The 26,978-nt window shown below is 45.7% G+C and overlaps 1 protein-coding gene across 7 annotated transcripts in view; it reads left to right on the top strand.

Moving 5' to 3' along the window:
• Positions 1-26,978, top strand: part of st18 (ST18 C2H2C-type zinc finger transcription factor) — a 586,894-nt gene that overhangs the window by 411,015 nt on the left and 148,901 nt on the right. For 6 of the 7 annotated variants that reach the window (XM_085992910.1, XM_085992909.1, XM_085992912.1 and 3 more), the window contains one exon: positions 17,045-17,075. The exons of the other annotated variant lie outside the window; for it this stretch is intronic. In XM_085992910.1, coding sequence (XP_085849036.1) covers positions 17,045-17,075 — 31 coding nt within the window. The remainder of the gene's footprint in view (positions 1-17,044; positions 17,076-26,978) is intronic. 7 annotated transcript variants of the gene reach the window in all.

Raw genomic sequence — 26,978 nt, 5'->3', positions numbered from 1 at the left:
GGAACCCAGCTATTCACAATATATATTAATGATCTAGACAAGGGAACTAGATGTAATATCTCCAAATTTGCAGAAGACACAAAGCTGGGTGGGTGTGTGTGCTGTGAGGAGGATGCAGAGAAACTCCAGTATGATTTGGACAGGTTGGGTGATTGGGCAGATGCATGGCAGATGCAGTATAATGTGGACAAATGCGAGGTTATCCACTTTGGTGTCAAAAACAGGAAGGCAGATTATTATCTGAATGGCAATAGATTGGGAAAAGGGGAAGTGCAACGAGACCTGGGTGTCCTTGTGCACCAGTCGCTGAAGGTAAGCATGCAGGTGCAGCAGGCGGTTAAGAAGGCAAATGGTATGTTGGCCTTCATAGCGAGAGGGTTTGAGTACAGGAGCAAGGATGTCTTGCTGCAGTTGTACAGGGCCTTGGTGAGACCACACCTTGAGTATTGTGTGCAGTTTTGGTCACCTTATCTGAGGAAGGATGTTCTTGCCATGGAGGGAGTTCAGCGAAGAATCACCAGACTGATACCTGGGATGGCAGGAATGATGTATGAAGAGAGATTGGGTCGATTAGGCTTATATTCGCTAGAGTTTAGAAGAATGAGAGGGGATCTCATTGAAACGTATAAAATTCTAACAAGACTAGACAGACTAAATGCAGGAAGGATGTCCCGATGGCGGGGGAGTCCAGAACCAGGGGTCACAGTCTAAGTATAAGGGGTAAGCCATTTATGACTGAGATGAGGAGGAATTTCTTCACCCAGAGAGTGGTGAACGTGTGAAATTCTCTACCACAGAAGGCAGTTGAAGCCAATTCATTAAATATATTCAAGAAGGAATTAGATATATTTCTTAAGGCTAAAGGGTTCAAGGGATATGGGGAGAAAGCAGGGACAGGGTACTGAATTTGGATGATCAGCCATGATCTCATTAAATGGCAGAGCAGACTCGAGGGGCCGAATGGCCTACTCCTATCTTCTAAGTTTCTATGTTTCTATATGTTTTTTTAAGTTCAATGGGACTCACAACAGCACTCAGCTGGCGTGTGCTCCACTGAGGCCTATGGAAGGCGTGAAGGGCAAAATTTCCAGGAGGAACCATGTAACTTCCACAGACATACCCCCTTGATTTGGGGGGGGGTGGTGGCGGGGGTGGGTGGGTGGAATTCGAATGGCAGATCCATCCATGGCTCCCTATCAGAATTTAAAGAGAAAGCCTAATTGAGATGGAATCCTTGCTGAACCAAGTTTGTTCCACATTCCTGGTTCCTGTGCGCAAAAATCATGATTTCCACCCTCTCCAACATCAGGAATTTTGAGAACCATGGGTGTGATTTTCGCTCAGAAGTCAGGACTACAACTTTCGGGGTTGTAGTCCCGCCTCCATCGAGATGTGGTTAATCCATACAATTTTAACTTGATTGACCTTGTTGAGCCCGCCCAGCGGGCTCAGCAGGCCAATTAAGGGCCATCCGGCAACAGGTGATGTCACAGGCTGACATTTCATCTGTCAAGATGTTTTGACAGATGAAATATCAGTGTTTCACAGCTGTTTGAAGTTGTCAAACACTGACAGTCTTACTTCTAACCTGAGTCCTTCTACACAGACTCAGTTAGAAATCTCTCCGGCACAGAAAGCTGCAGGCTGTCACTTTTGACAGTTCGCAGCCGTTCTGCTTTCTGTGCCGGTTAGATGATGGACTCCCGAAACCTAGAGGAAGGAAGGCTAAAAAGGTAAGTACAGGTAATTTAAACTTCTTTACACACTTTAGACACACCAAACACACTTACCTTTGCACTCATGCACCCATCACTCACCTGAACACCGACATCTTGACCCCTCCAAGTCCTTCAACCCGACGGCCCGACTCCTCTAACTTGGCGTGGTTTGGAGCCATCGGGAATCCCACACTTCAAGGTTTAAAATAGGGATTAGGCTAAAAACTGCCTGTTAACTACCTGTTAACAGGCAGTTAATTGTCACTAATCCCTTCCCGCCTCGGGTAGGCGGGTCCCAGTGCGGGGCGGGTACCCGCCTCCTTTGAAACTTACTTGGTATTGGGTTGGGGGCGGGATGGTGTCGGGACCCCCGAATTCGGGACTTTAACCCCCTGCACGCCTCCAATCCTGACTCCACGGGTCAGTTAAAATCGAGGCCCATGTGTCTGATTTCTGTGGACAAGTTGGTGTTCTTGGTGATGTTTGTGTCCAATTTCTGCTATCCAGTGGTACAGTTAACATCTAGCTGTGCTTTTTATTGTGCAATCCCTATCGTTCATTGGTGAAGTATGTATCTGATCGTGTGGTGGAGTATGCATCTAATGGTTATTTATTGATGGAATATGCATATGATCCCTGATGGTCTACAGCTTGGGTGTGGTTCTGGGAAACAATTAGTGGAAGGTCACATAACCCTCTATTCTGGTGACCTTCCCATTGGTCTAGTAGTGGAACATCCATTCAGATGTAATTTTCTACTCTGTAGAGACATTCAGGGACATTTTGCAAGGAATGACTCCAAGGATGAATCCTTGCTCAATGGGACTGTGGAACAGGGAATCGAGTGTATCAATCACGCACCCAATTCAAATGCTCAAGTCATTAAAATTAACCACTGGAAAATTCGGAGCACCATGAATCATGTGTGCTGACCACTGTGCCTCCTTAGGAACATAGGAACAGAAGTAGGCCATTCAGCCCCTCCAGCCTGTTCCTCCACTCAATGAGATCACGGCTGATCTGTATCTTAACTCCATCCACCTGCCTTGGCTCGATATCCTTTTATACCCTTGTCTAGCAAATATCTATCGATCTCAGATTTAAAATTATTAATTGAGCTAGCATCTACTGCTTTCTGTGGGAGAGTTCCACACTTCTACCACCCTTTGCATGAAGAAGTGTTTCCTAACTTCTCTTCTGAATGGCCTGGCCCTGATTTTAAGGTTATGTCCCCTTGTCCCATACTCCCCCACCAGCGGAAAAAGCTTCTCTCTATTTATCCTATCAATTCCTTCCAAAATCCTAAAAACCTCAATCAAATCACCCCATAACCTTTTATATTCCTGGGAATACAAGCCTAGTTCATGTAATCTCTTCTCATAATCTAACACTTGGAGCCCTGGTAACATTTTGGTGAATTTGTGCTGCACTCCTTCCAAGGCCAATATATCCTTTTGAAGGTGCGTTGCCCAAAACTGTGCATAGTACTCCAGATGTTGCCTAACCAGGGCTTTGTATAGCTGTAGCAAAACTTTATCCCCATTATATTCTAGCCCTCTAGTTATAAAGGCTAACATTCCATTAGCATTTTTGATTATGTTTTGTATCTGACCACTACATTTTAGTGATCTGTGTACATGAACCCCTAAATCTTTTTGGACCTCCTCTGTTCTTAGCTTTCCACCATTTAAATAACACTCGGATCTGTTAAGTCTGTGTGTTATATTGAGAATTACTACACAGGCCACAAGAGTAAAATTTAACAGGTCTTTACCAGTCGAAGGTCAGGGCGGAACTGCCCAATAAATCATTACACAGCACTTATATACCGGTGTGGTCACCACCGGTATTACAGTATACAGCAGCCAAGATAAAGTAGTGCAACCCTTAAAATAGTTCTCTTAAAGGTGGAACGTTACATACACTACAATCCCTTTTTAGGTTAACAGTATATATTCCCATTAAACATAACATCATAACATATATACACAACTTCATGTAAAAACAGTTCACAGATTCAGTCTCTCTGGAGGCTTCCTGACTCGGTCCGGATAACGCCTCGGTGGTGTAGTAGTTTTCGGTGGTGTAGTAGGTTCTTTTGGCAAGGTCGATTCGGCTTGAATGCCAGTGTCAGGTTCATCTGATTCCAGTATTACCGGATCGGAGGTAGATACTATGGGTATCTCTGCTTCATCATTAGGCGTATAGAGTTGTGGAGTAGGTTGGCCCTTTTCGGATGACTCTATGATCTGGTCAACATGGCGCCTTATTATGCTTTCACCAATGTCCACGGTATACATCAGCGGTCCTAGTCGTTTGCAAATAGTTCCAGGCTGCCATTTCTCGGTACGGTAGTCCCGGGCCAAAACTTGTTGACCTATCTGGAAGGTTCTAGTTGGCCTTTCATTCATGCCTTGAAATTGCCGGTTCTCTACGTCCCTTCTGATGTTTGGCTTGATCAAATCCAGCCGGCATCTTAGTCTTCTATTGAAAAACATCATGGCGGGAGTTTGGTTTGTGACCGCATGTGTTGCATTCCTGTACGCCAACAAGAAGTTATCTACCTTATGTTGTAGATTTATGTCTTCATTACCCATGGCCTTTATGGCCTTCTTGAAGGTCTGGACAAACCTTTCAGCTAATCCATTGGTGGCGGGATGGTATGGGACGGACGTGTAGTGTTTAACCCCATTGTTTTTTAAGAACTTCCTGAATTCTTCGGACACAAATTGCGGTCCATTATCAGAACAGATCTGTTCCGGCAGCCCATTCCTGGCAAATATGGTCCTTAATACTGTGATGGTTTTTTCCGTGGTGGTGGAGGACATCTTTATTACCTCCGGCCACTTGGAGTGTGCATCCACCGCGATTAAGAACATTGAGTCCATAAATGGACCAGCAAAGTCAATATGTACCCTTTGCCATGGAGATGAGGGCCACTCCCATGGGTGTAGAGGGGCTTGTGGTGGGGCGTTTTGGACCTTCTGGCATCCTAGACAGCTCTTGGTCATTTCTTCGATGTCTCCATCGATACCTGGCCACCACACAAATGCTCTGGCTAAGTTCTTCATTTTCACTCCACCCAGATGCCCCTCGTGAAGCTCCTTTAGCACTTTATGCTGAAGTTTGGGTGGAATCACCACTCTGGATCCACACATCAAGGTTCCTCGGCACACTGACAGCTGTTCTCTTCTTTGCGAGAATGCTGGCAACAGTGGCTCGCCATGTGCTGGCCATCCCTTCACCGTTAAATCGTAGACTCGTCAGAGAGTCGGGTCATTTCTCGTTTCCTTTTCAATGGTAGAATTTGTTACTGGTAGACATTCCACTATGGTTGAGTGGAACATCTCCACTGGGTCCACTGACCGTTGGCAACGGTAGGCGCGATAGACCGTCAGCATTCCCATGCTGTTTTGATCCTTTGTATTCTATGTCATATTGGTGTGCCCCTAGGAAAAGGGACCACCTCTGTAGCCTTTGCGCTGTCATAATGGAAACGCCCTTTTTAGGGTTGAATATGGATACCAACGGCTGGTGGTCTGTCAGCAGTGTAAACTTCTTGCCCTGCAGGTAATGATTGAACTTCTTTACTCCCCACACAAGGCTGAGAGCCTCCCTATCTATCTGAGCATAGTTGCGCTCAGCGGAGGTCAATGATCTGGATGCAAATGCGACTGGCCTTTCCGAGCCATTTGGCAACTTGTGTGAGAGTACTGCTCCAATACCATAAGGGGAAGCATCGCAAGCTAGACGAATAGGTAGCGTTGGGTTGAAGTGAGCCAACACTTCCTCTGAGGTGATCAATGCCTTGCTTTTGCGAAAGGCCTTCTTACAGTCCTCGCTCCACTTCCATGGCACTTCTTTCTGCAACAGAGCATTCAGCGGGTGCAGCACCGTGGATAGATTTGGCCGAAACTTATGGTAATAGTTAATCAACCCTAGGAACGACCTCAACTGGGATACATTTTCCGGAGCGGGAGCCTTCACAACAGCTTCGATCTTGTCAGGTGACTTGTGCAGCCCCTCCTGGTCAATGACATGACCACAGTATGAGATCCGTTTCTGAAAGAACTCACATTTCTGGCGATTAACTCGAAGGCCATATTCCTTCAACCTGGTGAGCACCAGTTTCAAATTTGCGAGGTGTTCCTCATCGTCCTCTCCAGTAATCAGGATATCGTCCAAGTAACATTGAGTGCTTGGAATTCCCTGTAATACCTGCTCCATGGCCCTCTGCCAAATTGCTGGAGCCGAAGCCTCTCCAAAAACCAGTCTATTATATCGATACAAGCCTCTGTGCGTGTTGATTGTGAGGTACTGGCGCAACTCTTCCTCAACTTCCATCTGTAAGTACGCTTGCGCTAGGTCTATCTTGGTGAAGTGTTTCCCGCCAGACAATGAAGCAAAGATATCCTCAATCCGCGGAAGCGGATATTGCACCGTGTGAAGCACCGGATTAACTGTGATCTTGAAGTCTCCACAGATGCGGACCTTCCCTGTGGTGTATGTGCCTTTAAGAGCAATGGTGGTGTATGTGCCTTTAAGAGCCCCAGGTGTGCGTAATGCCAGTGATTGCCACTTGGGCTATATAAGCCTGTGTATTGTGTATATCCTTTAGACACCCCCACCCCCCCCAGACTTGCTTAGTAAATACCTATGAACCAACTCCTGTCTTCAGTGTCTTTATTTACACACGGACACTACAGTGGCGACGAAGTGGAAACGGACTTACCTGCAATTCGGCAGCACCTCAAGGACATCGATTCCTCCAGCGTCCAGAAGACTCAAGGAAGTAATAGAAACTGTGGTTTCACCAGCTGGCCAAGCTGGTGGCAGGTACTGCGCTAATCCTTCCTGGGCGTCAGGCTGGGGCTCCAGCGGCGGGCTCTACAGCTGAGACAAGCAGCGAAATCGGAGGCAAGCAATAGCGGACTGGGAGGGTGCACTCGGGAGACGGCCGGCGCGGCAAGCAGGTCAGCATTTAGACCTCCGTCGGGAACGAGTCTCCAACAGTGTATAAACGGAAACCACAGTAAAACAGCGTTGTTATCAGTAGCAGCGGCGGGGAAGCGCGGGAAGCGCCATATCGTTGCTACAGAGAAAAAAAAAGCGCGGGAAGCGCCATATCTTTTTTTTGAAATGCCTAAGTCTGGCAATATTGATGCTTTTGATAACGAAACAGAGCCTAACTTTGGCAATATTGATGTTTTTGATAACAAGATAGAGGATTGGACCACATATGTAGAAAGAGTGGAGGTGTTTTGCACCGCAAATGGAATAGAAGATGAACAAAAAGCTTCAGTTCTTCTGGATCTAATGGGCGCAGAAACATACAAGCTGTGACGCAACTTAATCACTCCAGCCGAACCGATGGACAAGAATTTTGAAGAGATTGTTGATACCCTACACTGCCAATTCGAGGCAAGACTGGCAGATTCTCTGCAAGACAAATTCATCTGCGATCCCCTAAGTGTAGAAACACAAAAGAAGGTATCTTCTAGAAAAGATTTAACACTGGACAAGGCTTTCAGTGCAATAGGAGTGGCAAAGATAAAGCAAAGGCCACAGGACTTCGGCACCCATGAAATGACACGGGGTTTCAAGAAATGTTATCGATGCGGCAGATCCAACCATGACCAGAGGGATTGCTGGTTCAAAGAAAAAGCATGCAAGCGATGCGGAAAGATAGGACACATTCCACGTGTATGCCGATCTGAAAATAAAAAATCCACTAACGGGAAAAGAATCAATAAGGAAAAGCACAGAAAGGTACAAATGATGACGGACAGTAGCTCCAAAGACCAGAAGAGCGATAGCGACTCTGGGAACAAGAGACTAAGCTCTCTCAAATTACACAATATAATTGCCAATGAAGATTACCAAACCATTTGGGTTACCCTCACAATAGCAGGGTCCCCAGTTAAAATGGAGCTGGATACAGGATCAGCTCTAACCGTGATAAATCGACGAGATTACGAGAGGCTATTTTCGCATATACCTCTAAAAGACACATCTATTATCTTAAAAACATATACGGGGCAGAAAGTCTACCCCAAAGGAAAAATAAGGGTGCCTGTGGTATACAACGGCAAAGAAATAAAAAAGTTGTATTTATACATTCTACAAGATGGTGGTCCACCGTTGTTGGGACGTGAATGGATAAGGAAGATACGTTTAGACTGGCACTCCATTCAGGCACTGACAGTGACCAGTAAGGAAAAAAACAATGATGACATCATACCTGAACGATTAAAAGACATCTTGGCCAACGCCAAAGAAGTGTTTCAAGAGAAACTAGGAACCTTGAAAGGCATCACCGCCTCAATAAAAGTGGAAGATACAGCAATTCCAAAATTTTTTAAGGCAAGACCGGTGCCATACGCAATACGTCCGGCAGTCGAGGCAGAGCTGGAGAATTTGGAAAAGGCAGGCGTATTATCCAAAGTAGATTGGAGCGAATGGGCAACACCCATCGTTCCAGTCATGAAAAAAGCATTGAAAAATAACTCTGAGGAACAGAGAAAAATTCGCATCTGTGGGGACTTTAAGGTGACTGTAAACCCGGTCCTTCACACGGTACAGTATCCTCTTCCGAGGATAGAAGATATTTTCGCCTCACTATCCAGAGGGAAACGTTTCACAAAAATTGACTTGGCACAGGCATATCTACAGATGGAGGTTGAGGAGACCTCTAAAAAGTATCTCACAATAAACACACACAAAGGCCTGTACCAGTACAATCGACTGGTTTTTGGAGTAGCATCAGCTCCAGCTATCTGGCAAAGAGCTATGGAGCAAGTCCTGCAAGGGATTCCGGGGACTCAATGCTACCTAGACGACATCCTTATAACAGGAGAAAACGACAACGAGCACCTTGCCAATTTGGAGCAGGTGCTCACTAGGCTGAAAGAACGGGGCCTACGAGCAAATCGCCCCAAGTGCGAATTTTTCCAAAATCAGATATCATATTGTGGCCACATAATTAATAAGGAAGGGTTGCATAAGTCACCTGAAAAAATTGAAGCAGTTATAAAAGCCCCAGCACCTGAAAATGTTTCACAATTAAGGTCATTCCTGGGATTAATAAATTACTATCATAAATTTTTACCGAACTTATCAACTATTCTACACCCTCTTAATGATCTTCTACAGACAGGAGTGATTTGGAAATGGAACGAAGACTGTAAACGTGCCTTCCATAAATGTAAAGACTTAATCACATCCGAGAAAGTTTTGGCTCATTACAACCCATCACTACCAATCAGACTGGCGTGCGATGCATCCCCTTACGGCACAGGAGCGGTATTATCCCATAGATTCCCTGATGGCTCAGAACTGCCGATAGCTTTTGCGTCACGCTCATTAAACTCAGCTGAGCGTAACTATGCCCAAATAGACAGGGAAGCACTCAGCCTGGTATGGGGAGTGAAGAAATTCAACCATTTCCTACACGGACAAAAATTTACCTTGCTGACTGACCATCAACCCCTCATCTCCATATTCAACCCTAAAAAAGGTGTCCCCATTATGACGGCACAAAGACTACAGAGGTGGTCCCTTTTTCTAGGGGCACACCAATACAACATTGAATACAAAGGGTCAAAACAGCATGGGAATGCTGACGGTTTATCGCGCCTACCGTTGCCAACGATAGAAGAGACACCTACAGTAGACCCAGTAGAGATATTCCACTCTACCATAGTGGAATGTCTACCGGTGACAAATTCTGCCATTGAAAGGGAGACAAGAAATGACCCTACTCTCTCACGGGTCTACGATTTAACAGTGAAGGGATGGCCAGCACATGGCGAGCCACTGTTGCCAGCATTCTCGCAAAGAAGAGAACAGCTGTCAGTGTGCCGAGGAACCTTGATGTGTGGATCCAGAGTGGTGATTCCACCCAAACTCCGGGATAAAGTGCTAAAGGAGCTTCACGAGGGGCATCTGGGTGGAGTGAAAATGAAGAACCTAGCTAGGGCGTTTGTATGGTGGCCAGGTATCGATGGAGACATCGAAGAAATGACCAAGAGCTGCCTAGGATGCCAGAAGGTCCAAAACGCTCCACCACAAGCCCCTCTACATCCATGGGAGTGGCCCTCATCTCCCTGGCAAAGGGTGCACATCGACTTTGCTGGTCCATTTATGGACTCAATGTTTCTAATCGCAGTTGATGCACACTCCAAGTGGCCGGAGGTAATAAAGATGCCCTCCACCACCACGGAGAAAACCATCACAGTATTAAGGACCATATTTGCCAGGAATGGGCTGCCGGAACAGATATGTTCTGATAATTGACCGCAATTTGTGTCCGAAGAATTCAGAAAGTTCTTAAAGAACAATGTGGTAAAGCACTACACGTCCGCCCCATACCATCCCGCCACCAATGGATTGGCTGAAAGGTTTGTCCAGACCTTCAAGAAGGCCATAAAGGCCATGAGTAATGAAGACATAAAACTTCAGCACAAGGTGGATAACTTCTTATTTGCATATAGGAATGCAACACATATGGTTACTAACCAAACTCCTGCCATGAAGTTCTACAATAGAAACCTAAGATGCCGGCTGGATTTGGTCAAGCCCAACATCCGAAGGGACGTGGAGAACCGGCAGTTTCAGGGCATGAATGAAAAGCCAACTAGGACCTTCCAGATAGGCCAACCGGTTTTGGCCCGGGACTACCGTACCGAGAAATGGCAGCCTGGAACTATCTGCACACGACTAGGACCACTGATGTATACCGTGGACATCGGAGAAAGCATAATAAGACGCCATGCTGACCAAATCATCAAGTCATCCGAAAAGGGACAACCTACACCACCACTCTATACATCTAACGATGAAGTAGATATACCCATATCTACCTCCGATCCGGTGAGACTGGAACCCGATGAACCCGACACTGGCATTCAAGCCGAATCAGCCTTGCCAGAAGAACCTACTACACCACCAGAAACTACTACACCCCCGAGGCGTTATCCGGACCGAGTCAGGAAGCCTCCTGAGAGACTAACTTATAATTAATTAATACAGCAATGTATCTTATTTTGCATATAACATTTAATTAATAATTACTTAAAATATGATGTACTAGTTAGCTAGAAGGGGAGGAATTGTGGTGTATGTGCCCTTAAGAGCAATGGTGGTGTATGTGCCTTTAAGAGCCCCAGGTTTGCGTAATGCCAGTGATTGCCACTTGGGCTATATAAGCCTGTGTGTTGTGTATATCCCTTAGACACCCCCACCCCCCCCCAGACTTGCTTAGTAAATACCTATGAACCAACTCCTGTCTTCAGTGTCTTTATCTACACACGGACACTACATTCCCCGGTTCCCCTGGCTTGTTACTCGATGAACGCTTCATGACGGGAACAATGGGCATGGCCCACTCACTCCAGTCCACCTTAGACAGCACTCCTGAATGTTCAAGCCCTTCCAGTTCAGCTTCCACAGCAGGTCGTATCGCATAAGGTACCGGTCTAGCTTTGAAAAATTTTGGGTTTGCATGTTCTGCAATCTTGATTTTTGCCTTAATTCCTCTCAGTGTTCCCAGTCCCTGTTGGAACACCTCTTTAGCCTCATCCAATATTCTGGACAATCATTCAGGTTTGACATCTTTCTTTCCGGAATCTACCGTTATTGCTTTTAGGGAGTGCCAGTCCATATTTATTTTCCTGATCCACTCCCGTCCCAGAAGTGGTGGACCTCCCTCAGGTAGTACATATAATTCCATTCCTTGGTGTTCTTTGCCCTTGTGTATCACCTTGACTTTTATCTTTCCGATGGGGTATACTTTTTGCCCCGTGTATGTCTGCAATACTATCTCCGTATCCCGCAGGGGAATATGTGTGAATAACTTTTTGTAATCTTATTCCTGACCGTCAACGCCAATCCGGTGTCCAACTCCATCTTCACGTGGACTCCTGCTATCTGCAGTGTGGCCCAGATAGTTTGTCGGTCAGCTTCCTTACTCACATTGTGAATTCTCAGACTACCCAGTTCCTGGCTGTTGGAGTCTGAATCCGAATTCTGTCCATCCAAACTCTTCTCAGCCACCTTATGTACCTTTCTGCACTTTCCCTGCGGTGACTTTTTGTTGCTGGTCTTCTTTCCTGACCGGCATACTTTAGCTATGTGACCAAGCTTGCCACATTTTCTACATTCCTGGTTTTTAAACCAGCATTGGTTCTGATCGTGTGTTGTCTTTCCACAACGATAACATTTCATTGTACCCGAAGCCATTTGATCTACGCTGAGTACCGCTGCCTTCAGCTGCATTTCCGCAGTGCCTCTCGCTGCGGCTTCGTGCGATGCTGCAATAGAGACAGCCTTATCAAGTGTAAGATCATTCTCTTCAACCAGCCGCTTTTGTGTTCCTTCTTTCGACAATCCACACACGAATTTGTCTCTCAGTGCCTCTGTCAGACTTTCCCCAAACTGACAATATTTCGCTAGCTTACGCAGTTCAATTAAGTACTCCGCGTTGCTTTCCTCTTTCAGTTGCGTTCTCGCATAAAATTTAAATTGTTCCGCTAACATCAGCGGTGTGGGGTTCAAATGGTCCTTCAGGACAGCAACAATATTAGCGAAAGTCTGATCCGCCGGTTTAGCTGGTGATAGAAGATGCTTCAACAGCCCGTATGTCTTTGCACCCATTGAGTTTAGTAAGGTTAGTGCTTTATCTTCATTAGATATTTTATTTGCCTTACAATATATCTCTATGCGTTCTACATACGTGGCCCAATCTTCAACATCGGGATCGAAATCGTTGATGTTACCACGCTTAGGCATCCTCGCGACCTTCTTGAGAAAACAAAAAGAAATTTTTCTTTAACTTTTTTTTTTCAAAATGGCGGTTTCCCGCGCTTGTCTTCTTCCCCGCCCACGAAAATGGCGGCTTCCCGCATTTGCCTTTCTCCCCCGCTGGCTGTAATGGCGATTGCCGTATTGCTGCATTCGCCCTCCCCAGCGGTTCTCGAATCGTGCCTCCCAGCCCCTCTTGCAGTCCGGTCCTTTCCCCCCCGGCTGCGGCTGAGTTCTCCGCGGTTTTTTTAAAAATTTTCTCCCGCGCCTCTCGCTGTCCCGGTCGCTGCGCCTCGCGGCCTCGGTAGCTGCCCAGTCTTTTTTTACCGGTCGCGGTCGAGCTTGCTCTCGACGCTGTTGCGTCTCCCAGCCCGCTTGCAGCCCGGTCTCTCACACCGGCTGCGTTTGCATTCACCGCGGCTTCCGTGCCTTACGCTGCCCCAGTCTCAGCGCCTCTGGCCCCGACTTCTGTCCGGCTCTTTTCCCCGGCCGTGGTCGAGTTCTCCGCCCTTATATCCTCCGATCTTCCCTCCCCTATTTCACAGCCAACGTGGCCGACTTGCTGCTCGTCGCTGATCGGCTTACCCACCACCGTGATAGAAGGGATGATCACTGCCTGTTGCTGATGGAAGGCTTCGTGTCAGAATTCTTCCTTTGCTCTGCAGACCCGAGTCTTCTCTCAGCAGAATGATGAGGGCGGATGCCTCCTCTCGACGCCCGTTAAACTGCCTTGGATGTATCTCTGCCGCAGGGTAAGATCGTACTCGTCGCCACTGTTAAGTCTGTGTGTTATATTGAGAATTACTACACAGACCACAAGAGTAAAATTTAACAGGTCTTTACTAGTCGAAGGTCAGGGCGGAACTGCCAAATAAATCATTACACAGCACTTATATACCGGTGTGGTCACCACCGGTATTACAGTATACAGCAGCCAAGATAAAGTAGTGCAACCCTTAAAATAGTTCTCTTAAAGGTGGAACGTTACATACACTACAGGATCTATAATCTATTTTGTTCCAAAATGGATGACCTGACACTTACCTGCATTGCATTTCCATCTGCCACAGTTTTGCCCACTCACTTAATCTATCAATGTCTTTTTGTAATGTTATGCTCCCATCTACACTACTTACTATATCACCAATCTTTGTATCATCAGCAAACTTGGATACATGGCTCTCTATCGTGCTATCTTACTCATTAATAAATAGTGAATAGTTGAGGCACCAGCACAGGTACTTGTGTGACACCACTAGTCACTTCCTTCCAATTCGAGTACATACCTATTATCTTTAATCTCTGTCTTCTACCGCCTAACCAATCTCCTAACCAGGTTAATAATTTGCCTTCCATTACATGATCTTTAATTTTAGCTAACAGTCTCTTATGTGGAACCTTATCAAATGCCTTCTGGAAGTCCATATAAACTACACCCATAGACTTTCCCTTGTACACTATTTTGGTTACTTCCTCAAAAATTTCAACTTGCCTCATGGCAATGGCCTGAAGGTAATTCCTGGGAGGGAGGTGGAGTGACAACAGTGTAGCAGCTGATCATGCATACTGTGGAGTCAGGGGAACACTCCTGCTCCTCCTGGCTCCACAGGAACATTCTTAACATTTTTATACAAAAGCAAAGCTTTTGGTGGCAGCCTCTGCTTAGGCCACAGTGGCCACTGAGGAATCCCGAGCTCCTGCTCTACTCTGTGATCTCCAATTTAGTAGTAGGAGGGGCGGGGGGCTGGGGGGTGGTGTGTGCTAAAACAGGCATTGGGCCCCTCATTTACATATGCAAGGGACTAATGCCTGTTTTAGGCAGCTGCCAGGGATGCCTGAATAATGGCATGATCCAATGTAAGACATTGTTCAGCAGTTCTTTAGGCATGGGATGTTGGGCCCCAAAATTGGCCCTCATTTACCAATCAGGAGCAACGAGATACAATTTCTACCCCAAATATTTTGCACAATGATGACTAATTGTACTGTTTTTGTCCATTCCACAACTCCAGAGTGCTAAAGTCCCAGGGACAATGAGCAAATGTATAAAGATAATAGGACGAACCTTCTGAGTTTGGAATGCCAGTGGGAGCTTTCTTACCGGCAATGCATATTGGAAAATTACGGGCATGTGGCCCATGATTTTCCATTTATCGATTTTAATGGATGGTGAACTATAGGCAGCATGCCTGCAATTTCTCAATACATACGGCCAACAGTGGAGAGTCTGCCAGCAGCGTGAACTCTGAAAATTACCTCCTCTTTTAGTCACATGATTTTTCCTTGTTGAATAATACAAAACCAGCATTACAAGAAGGGTGATAAAACATTTTAAAATATTATTAATATTCTAATACAAGCAAAAAAATTACCATTTATGTTAATTCATTTTCTTGCTTAAAGCAGTGGAAACTACATTACTTACATCTGTGCAACTTAAATATGAAATAGATTGACTCATGTAGACCATCATGAAACATGAGGTAGAATTTTGTAATCTCTGCTGGTGTGATACTAATAGCCGAGTGCACCAGAGCATAAAAATGTAATTTTATTCAGTGGTGTGCCATGCGGATCAGCTGTGCCATCTGAATACGGAGATAGATGCCAGTTTGCCTGGTTCTCTATTGGGCTTACTTACTGGTGAGTCCAAAGCCATTGCCTCCAGTGTTTCAAATTTATACAAATCGGTTTCTTTTTAAAGCAAAGAATAAAGTCATTAATACCTTTTGGACATTCTTTTCTGACATTTTTGTTTCCAATCTTTGTTTTGTTTGTTTTACAAAAGTTATGAAAAATGGAACACTTTACCTGTGCTATTGATTGAAGCCAGTTTTTTTCTTTTAAAATTAAAAAATGCAGATGTCCTGTGATGCACAGAAAACAAATCAATTTTACTCTCTGCTCCTTCCACAGCTCCATAATGCATAATTGCAGTCATGGCACATAAAATGTACTAAAATGCTATATATCATTTGGCAATGTTGGAGTAATCTCTATTCATAGCCTGACTGTTCAGTATTCAGTCTATCTACCTATGTTTGCCTCACACTGATATGGTAGGAGCAGAAATATGTCCCTACTTTTGTTACTGTTTACAGTAACTTTTTTCACAATTTTATAATTAGAGCATAACTACAAAGAAATCAGTAATAAAAGTAATTTTTTGGCCCAAAACATTTCTTAATCTCAAGATTACTACTGTAGCTAGTTTCCCCACTAATGTGGAAAAATTGTTGCACCATTTACAGAATATCCCCCTTTCAGAGCAGAAGGAATTTAGAGTATCTCTCAAATGAAGGAAGGGTGGTGCAGGGGTGTATATCAGAATGGGTCAGCGCTTCAAATGACCTGCTTCCCAACATTATGCTGAACGAACTCAGATCATAGAATAGCTGTTCTCAGTTAAAAAATAATCAGCTTGGCTCAGTGATAGTAACACTCATACATCTGGGTTAGAAGGTTGTATTATTTATGCCCCATTATAGGATTTAAGCATATAACTTATGCTGATATCTCAGCACAGTACTGAGAGAGTGCTGTACTGTCAGAAGTACGGTCTTTCAGGTAAGACTTGTCTGCCCGTTTAGGTGGATGTAAGAAAAATCCCATGGTGTTTTTTGAAGAAGAGTAGAGAGTTGTTCTGATGTTCTGGCCAACATTTCTCCCATAACTAGCACTACCAAAAACAGATCAACTGGTCATATGTTATTTGTGGGATCTTGCTGTTATAAAGTGGTCACCATGTCTGAACCTCAAAAGTAATCTATTGGCTGTGAAGCACTTTGAGGCATCCTGAGGATGTGAAAGTGTTATATAAATGTAAGTTATTTATTTAAAACAAAAACAGTTTCAGATGGATTATTGCCATAGCCTGAAGTCCATATCCATCTCCTTTTTCCTTTCTTATTTCTGTAAAATATTTAAAATGAAACAAAACAACTAACCCTGGAAATTAGACTTTGTGATAATACTGTACAAATGCTTAAGACATTCTTATGAAATTGGGCTTATGGCTTCTTTAAAATAGCAGATGCATTGAGCATTTTTATGTTATTATTGCACAGTGTAATTTCCAGGTCTTAGTCTCTTGGACAGATATAAGCACTCACACTAATGCATATATTGTGCTAAAAGGGAAAGCTGTCTAGAAGTTCTTTAAAATGAGCTCTAAGCATTAATTTGGACCAGCACTGCACTAGCAGGGAAAGTGGTACTTTGCACACCATAGCTTGTAAAGTTCATTAGCCAGGAGCAGAGACAGGAAAACTGGCATCAAAGACGGGAAAACTGGAGCCACTGTATGCTATATCACTCGGGTTTAAATGTGTACAATGAATGTATTGTTCCTAGTGAAAATAAACTTGTAATGACTTTACCAGTGACATTGCTGTGAACTTAAGCTCACCTGTGGTTTTGACACTACAGCTGGAGTCAGCACAGCGAGACAGGTGCAAACAGCAGAAGCTCTTGTAGTGGAAATGTAAACTTACCTGTTTTTATTCTCATATTCCCTCTGTTGACAGTTCCAGTGGAGCCTGTGGCACAGGAGCTGAGGTAAGGAAGCTATGGGTCATATATCCTCCATTGCCATTTGACATAATCGGAGTTATTGATTGATTGCCAGGATGCATTGTGGAATTTTAATAGTTTAATAACAAGGCTTCCTAAATATGGCTCCTATGATTTAACTGATAGATTACAGGCAAGGAAGAGAATGTACAGGTAAACAGTGAAGCACAATTAGAAGTGGCAGCAGCACTTTCATCAAGTGATCATCACTATTCCAGGAGAAGAAAGGTTCGAGTAATTAGTAGAGCTCCTCTATATCAGAGTAAAGATTTAGGCCTAGAAATTTGGTGGGCTGCGCCACCAGTTAGCGCCCGAAGAGGGCACTTAGTGGGTTTAGCGCCACTGGCCACGCCGCCCGTGAAATTTAGCGGGGCGCTAATGGCGGCATTAGCCGGTAGCGCTGCACCGCCACCGATGACGTCATCAGTGTGCGCAGCGCCCCGCTACTGCCCCGATCGCCAAGTTTGGTAGCGCCCCCCGCTGTAACGCCGGTTGCAATTTGCGACCGGTTCAGGAGGGTCTACCTGCGGCGGTAGAGGCGCTGAGGTGCGGGGCGGCCATTTTTTTTGCTGGCCGCCTGCCAGCACCTCTTCGCGCAGCCATCCCTAGCCTCCTGAGCCCCCTCTCCCCCCGCGTTGTGCCAGCTGTCTCCCAAGAGCCCGGCACTTCTCCTCGGTGCCGGGCTCTTTTGCCGGCACTCGCGATCTCAGATCGCGCTGCAGCAGGCCCCTCCCCTTTAAGAAGGGGAGGAAGGCCTGCAGTACCGCAGCGCGCCGTGCCGCAGCGTGTAGCGCTGCGGCACGTTGCGCTGCGATTTTCAGTTGCAGCGCCCCAAGACGGATGCGGGGCGCCTCGAGTAGCGCCGTGCTTCCGCTTGGGGCGCTCAAACTGAATTTCCGGCGGGCGCTCGCGACTCCTTCCAGGGTGGTACTTCCGGTGCCCTGGCGAGACTGGCACCCCAAACGGGGCACCACTGAATTTCTAGGCCTTAGTACCTTTAAGCCACAAAAAACACATAGGCCATAATTTTTCCATTAAAAAAAACAGGTGGGTTTGGAGCGTGGGGGCAGTTAAATTGTTAAAAATGGGATTCCCGACCTGAACCTGCCTCCAACCCACCCACTTCCGGTTTTGCTGGAGACGGGCGACTAACCCACTCCCAGGGGGCATTACCTCAATTTAAATATTGTAATAAGGCTGGAAGCCTCTTTTTCACTGTCCATTTTAAATGTAACTGCCTGGGAATGGGTTTCACACAATGCGTGAAACCTGGCAGTTAAACAGAGGCGGGGACTGCTGCATCCAGGGGGTAAGTGGCTTTATACCTACCTCCTGGAGCCAAGGACATGACCATAAACACCTCCGGTGATCGGAGACCCACTCACGAAACCTCCGATTGCATTCCCAGGCCTCCCCTGCACTCCCCGCAGTCTCCGCCATCCCTCCCCCTCCCAACGATGATGATGAGGCCAGTCCCGATCCTCAGGCTCCCCTGCCGATCCTCCCTTCCCCCCGATCCCTGGCCAACTACTCCCCCTGCGATCCCCGATCCGCCCTGCAATCGCCGATCCCCCGCCCACGATCCCCGCTTGCCTGCCGATCCCCGACCTCCCCGATCCTCGATCCCCTGCCGATCCTGCAACCGCCTCTCCTCGCCAATCCTCTCTCCCCCTCCCAATTCTCGACCCCCCCCCACCGATCCTCTCACCCCCCTCCCGATTCCCGATCCCCTCCCCGCTGATTGCCGACACCCCCCCACCGATTCCCGACCCCCCACCGATCCTCTCACCCCCCTCCCGATTCCCGAACCCCTCCCCGCCGATTGCTGACACCCCCCTCCACGATTCCCGATGCCCCCCCAAACCCCCTGGTTGATTGCCGACCTCCTCCCGATTTCCGACCACCCCCCCATTGCTGATTGCCCACCCCTTCCTGATTCTCGGTGGCCGCCCCCCCCCCCCCGCTGATTGCTGACCCCCCTCCTGCGATCCCTCCCCCAGACTGACCCCTCGCAACTGAGGCCTACCTGCCCACAGCCAGCCAGCCTCTTAAGCTGGCTTGCTGCGGGCGGGAAATCGAGGCCTCATATCCAAATTAGGTCCTGCCGGTGAAGTCAGCAGGGCCTGTGGGAAACCTCGCCTCACGAGTTTCCCGCCCACTTCGGACCCCGCCCCGCCACCAAGCCCACCTCCCCAAAGAAAATTGCGGCCATTGTTAGATATTCTGTTCGCAAAACAGAAGATCTGGATTATAAATAATTAGACAATACATCTGTACCAATGATATTGGACAAGAAGTCTACTGCCATAGATTTACTACTGGTAGATTGCAAGGCTTTAAACAGTGCAGCCTTTAAATGTCCATTTACATCGGAAGATTAAAAAATGTTCTCTTCAGCTGCAACGCTACCGGAAAAATTTTGGGAGAAGAATGTCAATTCATCAGCAACATAGAGATCAGCAGATTTTCACTATTTGTCTACAGTTGGAGGTTCAACAGAAACCCTGGGGAAGGAGTTGCCCCATTGGCTCAGCGAGTGAATGTTACGCCCAAAGTGATCCTGAGCTGTACAGACCAAGGTTTGATGCCCAGGCTGTGCTGAGATAACTGAACGCAGGGACGGTTGGAAAAGTTGCCATAATGCCCCTGAGCAAAGGAGGAAAAATTAACCATGGTTCTCGCTCCTAGCCGCTGTCCAGTGGCTCTGGCTGGAATGCCAGTGTGCGGTGTGTAGCGACAGTGGCGTCGGATAGGATTGGGCTTGGCTTTGATGCCCTCAAAGTCAAATAGCCATTCACTGTCCAGGTTCAAATAACCACTACAGCAAGGTACCGGGGGGAGGCTGGCATCTGTGGGACTGTACCAAAGCAAGCAGTCAATGAAAAGGAAAAGTGGGCAGGGTGTATAATGAGCAGCCAATCAGATACTGACAGTTTTACACCCCATCGAAGGCAAACATTCCAACCATATGTTTTAAAATTGAAGGATGCTTTTAAAGCTAATATGTGATCTATTTGTTATAATGTACATTAATCTAACCCTCTCCATTAGATTGTTGTGGACACTATGAAATATTACAAGTATTGTATCAATATTATTTTCAAAACAGTGTCAAATGTTATACCATGAATGACTGCCAATATAATTATCTGAAGTAGTTTTGTCCACACTAACACCTGAATGGTCGCACTTCGAGAAAAATCTGAGGAATAAAGACTTGGGGAGCAGCTAAGCGAATTTATCCCTAATTTTCAATGATAGACAATAAATAATTACATCATTTGTTTATGCTTAAATATAGTTAAATGGAATTGTTTTTGTGGCATCTTACCATTTAATTTTTCCCTGCATTTATCCGTTCTTCCAGGGGTAGATTTTCCCTCCGTGCAGTTTTGGGTGGCTGGCTGGCAGAGCTACCCCTGTTGCTGCACTTAAATGCACACACACATTCGCACGCACAAACACACTTGCACGCACACACACACTCACATGCACACTCGCACACACACACACACTCACACGCACACACATACATGCATACACACATACATGCACGCACACACACACTCACGCGCACACACACTCGCACGAACACATGCACACATACACTCATACACATACCTGCACGCACACATACATGCACGCACACACACACTCATGCGCACACACACTTGCACACACACATGCACACGCACGCACACATACATGCCGCACACACACACTTGCACGCACACATACATGCATGCACACACACACTCGCACGCACACACACACTCGCACGCACACACACACTCGCATGCCACATACATACACGCACACACACACTCGCATGCACACACACTCACACACACATACATGCACGCACACACACACTCGCATGCACACATGCACGAAGAATAGCATGCACACACCCACGCACAATCGCACGCACGCACACACTCGCACGCACACATACATGCACGCACCCATACACTCGCACGTATACATACATGCACGCACGCACACACTCGCACGCACACATACATGCACGCACACACACACACTCACATGCACACATACATGCACGCACGCACACACTCGCACGCACATATACATGCACGCACACATACACTCGCACGCACACATACATGCATGCACACATACATGCATGCACACACACTCGCATGCACACATACATGCACGCACACACACTCGCATGCACACATACATGAAGAATAGCATGCACACACACAAACAATCACACGCACAACTACATGCACGGTCGAATGCAGACGCACACTTATACGCAAACTTGCACACACACACATTCACATGCAGACACTCACGCACTCACACACACACACACACACACACACACACAAATTCCAGCAAGAGTCACTGGAGAACAGCTAAGATGGAGATCACTGGTTGATTTTCCCTCCTTAGCTCAGGGACATTAAGGCCAATTGTAAGGGCTCCTCTGCCTTCCTGGATGAGATCAGTTAGCTCACCACAGATTAGACTATATCAGCCACCCTAACTGGCCACCGGGCTGGAAAAAGATGGATTGGGAGAAGGGGGACTATATCAGTTCTCGGGAAGAGGGGTAACCCGGTGCAGCAGTGGCCCAGGTTATTTTTAGGGAACTTTGAGGAACACTGCTCCCTGGCCACACATAACAAAATGAGCATGTCACTGCTTCAGCTGGACCTCCAGCTGATACTGGGTGGAGCATGGATGGTGTATAAGGAAGTAATAGCAGGACATTTAGAAAATCATAATACAATTAAGCAGAGTCAACATGGTTTTATGAAAGGGAAATCATGTTTGACAAATTTACTAGAGTTATTTGAGGATGTAACGAGTAGGGTGGATAAAGGGGAACCAGTAGATGTAGCGTATTTGGATTTCCAGAAGGCATTCGATAAGGTGCCACATAAAAGGTTACTGCACAAGATAAGAGCTCACGGGGTTGGAGGTAATATATTAGCATGGATAGAGGATTGGCTAACTAACAGAAAACAGAGAGTCGGGATAAATGGGTCATTTTCAGGTTGGCAAACTGTAACTAGTGGGGTGCCACAGGGATTAGTGCTGGGGCCTCAACTATTTACAATCTATATTAATGACTTGGATAAAGGGACCGAGTGCACTGTAGCCAAATTTGCTGATGATACAAAGATAGGTGGGTTAGCAAGTTGTGAGGAGGACACAAAAAAGAGTCTGAAAAGGGATATAGCTAGGTTAAGTGAGTGGGCAAAAAATTGGCAGATGGAGTATAATGTAGGAAAATGTGAGGTTATCCACTTTGGTAGGAAGAATAAAAAAGCAAATTATTATTTAAATGGAGAGAGACTACAAAATGCTGCAGTACAGAGGGATCTGGGGTCCTTGTACATTAAACACAAAGTTAGCATGCAGGTACAGCAAGTAATTAGGAAGGCAAATGGAATGTTGGCCGTTATTACAAGGGGAATGGATTATAAAAGTAGGGAAATCTTGCTATAACTGTACAGGGCGCTGATAAGACCACATCTGGAGAACAGCGTGCAGTTTTGGTCTCCTTATTTAAGGAGGGATATACTTGCATTAGAGGCAGTTCAGAGAAGGTTTACGAGGTTGATTCTTGAGATGAAGGGGTTGTCTTATGAAGAAAGGTTGAGCAGGTTGGGCCGATACTCATTGGAGTTTAGAAGATTCAGATGTGATCTCATTGAAACATATAAGATTCTGAGGGGGCTTGACAGGGTAGATGCAGGGAGGATGTTTCCCCTCGTGGGGGAATCTAGAACAAGAGGGCATAGTTTCAGAATAAGGGGTCGCCCATTTAAAACGGAGATGAGGAGGAATTTCTTCTCTTAGAGGGTCGTGAATCTTTGGAATTCTCTACCCCAGAGAGCTGTGGTGGTGGAGTCATTGAATATATTCAAGGTGGAGATAGACAGATATCTGAGCTACAGGGGAGTTAAGGGTTATGGGGAGTGGGTGAGAAAGTGGAGTTGAGGCCAAGATCAGATCAGCCATGATCTTATTGAATGGCGGAGCAGGTTGGAGGGGCCAAATGGCCTACTCCTGCTCCTATTTCTTATGTTCTAATGTTCTTATGCTTTGCCCAGTATAGTCCTAAAATGGCATTAAGTCACATCGTAGGCCTCCAATTTAAATACCTAAATTGGCTGTGCACTTGCTTCAGGCGGCCAACTGTGCCGGCTGTTCAAAGAACCCTGTCAAAACGGCGATGGGCACAGTGATGGTGTGAATGGGGCAGTAAGTTCTTCCCCACAAATTTGGGGCACTAACACCCAGTTTTGCCAGGCGGGAGGCCTCAAAATCTCCCTCCTAATCTCCCTGTGAAACAAACCTGCTGCATTGAGAGGGTGGGCTGATGTCCTGCTTGTCGAATTATGTGAGTATATTGGGTTAGTGAGGTGTGTGAAAGCAGCTTGGAGATGGCTCTCCCTCTGATTTCTATTGAGAAGAGCTTTGTCGCTGTTCATTGCTGTCGCACCCCAATGTGACTAAGACTGGGAACTCGACAAGATGGAGATTTATTTTAGCTGTCCCAAGTGTTCACAACTTCATGTGTTGGTGCTCCAACACATAGTATCATGGCAGTGCATTCAATTCATCATTTCATTTATTGGACAATACTTTATGTGCATTGCTTTTCACTCAAGACATTCACAATGTTTGCTTTCTGAATGTGAGCATTGGATGATCAGAAGGGCTAGCAAAGGTAGGAATTCAGCTATTAAAAACTCAGGGAATATTCAGTGGAGTAATAATGGACAGTGCTATTGAGTGGTGGGGTGGGAATTGATGCCCCATATTCCTTCACACTATTCAGTTCATTATTTCAACCATATCACTTTAGGGAAGTATTGAGCAGAGGCCAGGAATTCTCTTCATAAAGAGATGGAAAATCAGATAATGAGTATTCACAGTCAGCTCTTGCACATCTCCTCATTATCAGTAGTAACAGAGTAGTGCTGAAAGACACCAGGTTGCAGATTATTCCCTCAGTAGCCTTTCAGTTGTGGATGGTGTGTAGTTGAAGAGACTCAAAGGAAAAGAGGAGATAATAACTTAAAAAGGTGGTGTGTTACTCATGAAACAGGGAATCTAAGTTGACAATATGGCGTATAATGCTGACTTCAAAGTTACTGGCAGAATAATCAAAATTCACCATAGCAAGATAGCAGAAGAAGTTTCAATGAGGTCACAAGTTACATTTGTTATTTGGAGCCAGTATCATATCTAAATTTTAAATAGGGTCCTGATTTACCAGCCCCTTCTTTATAAAGCAGCGTTTAGCTGACTCTCAAATAGTGGGGGAGATTTCCACTGGCTCCACTGGGTGGAAACAGGGTGGTAGCACCCCAAAAGTCACAGGGAAAAACTTCCTGTCCCATTCCCCCTCTCGATGTGGCCAACATCATCCTGAAGGGGGCCTACCACTGGGCGGTTGGAGTGCCCGCCTGTCTCAGGTGGTGTGCCATTTTAATGTACAAACCCACATACAAAGGACCCCAATGGTTATTTTGGGAGACAATTGGGCAGAGCATGAATGCTCTGCTCAGTTTTACCAAGCAACTTTACATTACCGTAATTCTTATTTGCCTGCTGATTACAAATTCTAGAACTTGCCTTTTTGTTAAAAATCTTGAACATTGTGTAGAAAATACAGAAATTTCAATGGGGCTTCTCCCGCTCCACTGCCATAGCTTCAGCAAAACCATGTTTACGCAAGTAAACTCCTTTTGGGTCTACAAGTGTTAGCTTGGCTTAGTTGTTAACATTTTACTTCTGAGTTAGAAATTTTTGGGTTCAAGCACCAATTCAGAATTTGAACACAAACCCTAGGTTGACACTTCAGTTCAGTGCTGAGGGAATGCTGCATCGTAAGAGCTGCCATACTTCTGATGAATCACTAAACTGGAGATCCCAAGGGCATAAAAATCCACCATAAATTGTCCGAGAGTGTGACGGAAAACCTGCGAATTAGGCCAGAACCAAAATCTGCTGAGTATCCAGTGGGCCCTCTGTTGGGCAGAACCTCGTCCTGTCTCAAATATGGTTCCCTGTGTCAGCGGGGTCGTGGCGTGGAGGAAGGGGAGTTCCAGGCAAAAGGTTTCTTTGGGATGGCCTCAGCCACTGGGCGGATGATACACCTCGGTATCTCTAAGAATACCAATATTCCTTTGGCAGATGTGAGGTCCCCAAGCAATTTATTTAATTACCTGATGTTTTTGGGCACCCCTGAAACAGCTTTTTACCACTACTTTTATTCAGCCACTACACTGGTGACTGGCCAAGATGTGCCTTTGGTGGTGTGAGAATCAGCCAGAAAAATGCAGTTTAGCAAATCTCCCGTTGATCCCAGAGGTTTGGCTGAGTTAGTGACAGAGGTTCCCAACAGGCACATCTTAGTACTTACGCCAGGATTGTGGACTTGCAGATGTTCATGTCCCATCTCTGTGGTGGCATAGGTGGGCTATGAGCAAGGAGTTTTCCTCGTATCCAGGCCAATGTTTCTCCTTCAATTAAGATCACCAAAAAACAGATTAACTGCTGATTCATGTCATTGCTGTTTATCTGCAAACTGGATTCTGTAATCCCTTACAGTCACTGTACTTCAAAGTAATTCATTGTAGGTGACATACATCAAGATGTGTCAGAGAGATGTGACAAGGTGCCACATTACTGTTGGTGTCTTTTTTCTGCTCACTGTTTCACCATCCTTTATTTATCCCGGGACTTGTTCTGATTTGTATTTGGAATGCCGATCTTCCTGGTACGTTTCTCTGTTCTGGCGAGCCTTCTGTCAATGCCTTTGCAGAAAGCTGTGCCACTAAATAAATTGTTCCCATTATATTTTCAAAAAGTTACAGAAAAAATCAACTTATGTACCAGATTTTATAGTCGTTCAGTTGGTGACCTTCGACCTTTATAGGATATGAGTCAGTCGGTGGCATGCTGTGCATTTGCTGTTTGTTTGGCATGCATCTCCTGCACAGGTTGGAGTAATCTGTACATTTTAAAGGTTAGAACTAATTTATTTTACTGTGTCTCTGAGCTTTCTGTGCAAAGTTAAGCCCCATTTCTTCTTCCTGCTCTTCAACAGTAAAAATGCAAACAAGCTTACTGAATGTGTCTGGCAATATTCCATCCTGTGTCTGCTTCGAAAGGACAAACTGTGATCCAGAACTGGAGTCAGAAGCCACAGGATTGCTGCTGGGCACTAACTAAATTGGAGCAAATTGACAACTCAGTGATATCTATGGACCAAGTGGAACTAATGATATAGGGGGACAATTTTACGAGTCCAGTCAGAAAATCGAGGCCAGTGCAAGCCTTGAATTTTTGATATGCGCTCCCAGCAGGCAAGGCTTGAAGTCATGATCACTTGAAAATTACCCCATGATGTGAATCCAAATTCTCAATCTCAGCAAACTCTGATAAAATAGAAACCTTTGGACCTCTAAGCCTGCTATAGTTCTTGCAAGTGTCAAGTAGTTTATTTGTGAGTTTCTTTTTCTTTTTGTCTATTTCACTTTCATAACTGTTTAGATTCATATCATCAACATTCAACTGAGTGACAATCATGTCCATGGATCTCATCTTGTTTACAATACAAAATTCTAGTGCACAGTATCCACAGTATAATGAAGCAAAGAACACTGCACAGCAGACAGACAAGGAGAGCAGTGGCCTTAGAGACATGCGTCCTGAATTTCTGCAGGGGTTCTCCCAATTTTCTGCCGTACGTTCAGTGAAAGATTGGCAGAAACCACAGAGGAATGGTGTGTGCAGCCAAAAGCAGCCACTTTTTCCAGGGTTTCTGCTTACCTACCACCAAAGGTAATGGTAGATCAGGAGAACGCCAACAGAAATTCTCCACCACAATTT

The sequence above is a fragment of the Somniosus microcephalus genome, chromosome 7 (genome assembly GCF_052327205.1).
Source record: "Somniosus microcephalus isolate GS21.2 chromosome 7, FLI_Smic_1.0, whole genome shotgun sequence".
In the NCBI taxonomy this organism is placed as follows: Eukaryota; Metazoa; Chordata; class Chondrichthyes; order Squaliformes; family Somniosidae; genus Somniosus; species Somniosus microcephalus.
Note: the sequence above shows the minus strand (reverse complement) of the source record. Positions and strands in the feature narration are given on the sequence as shown.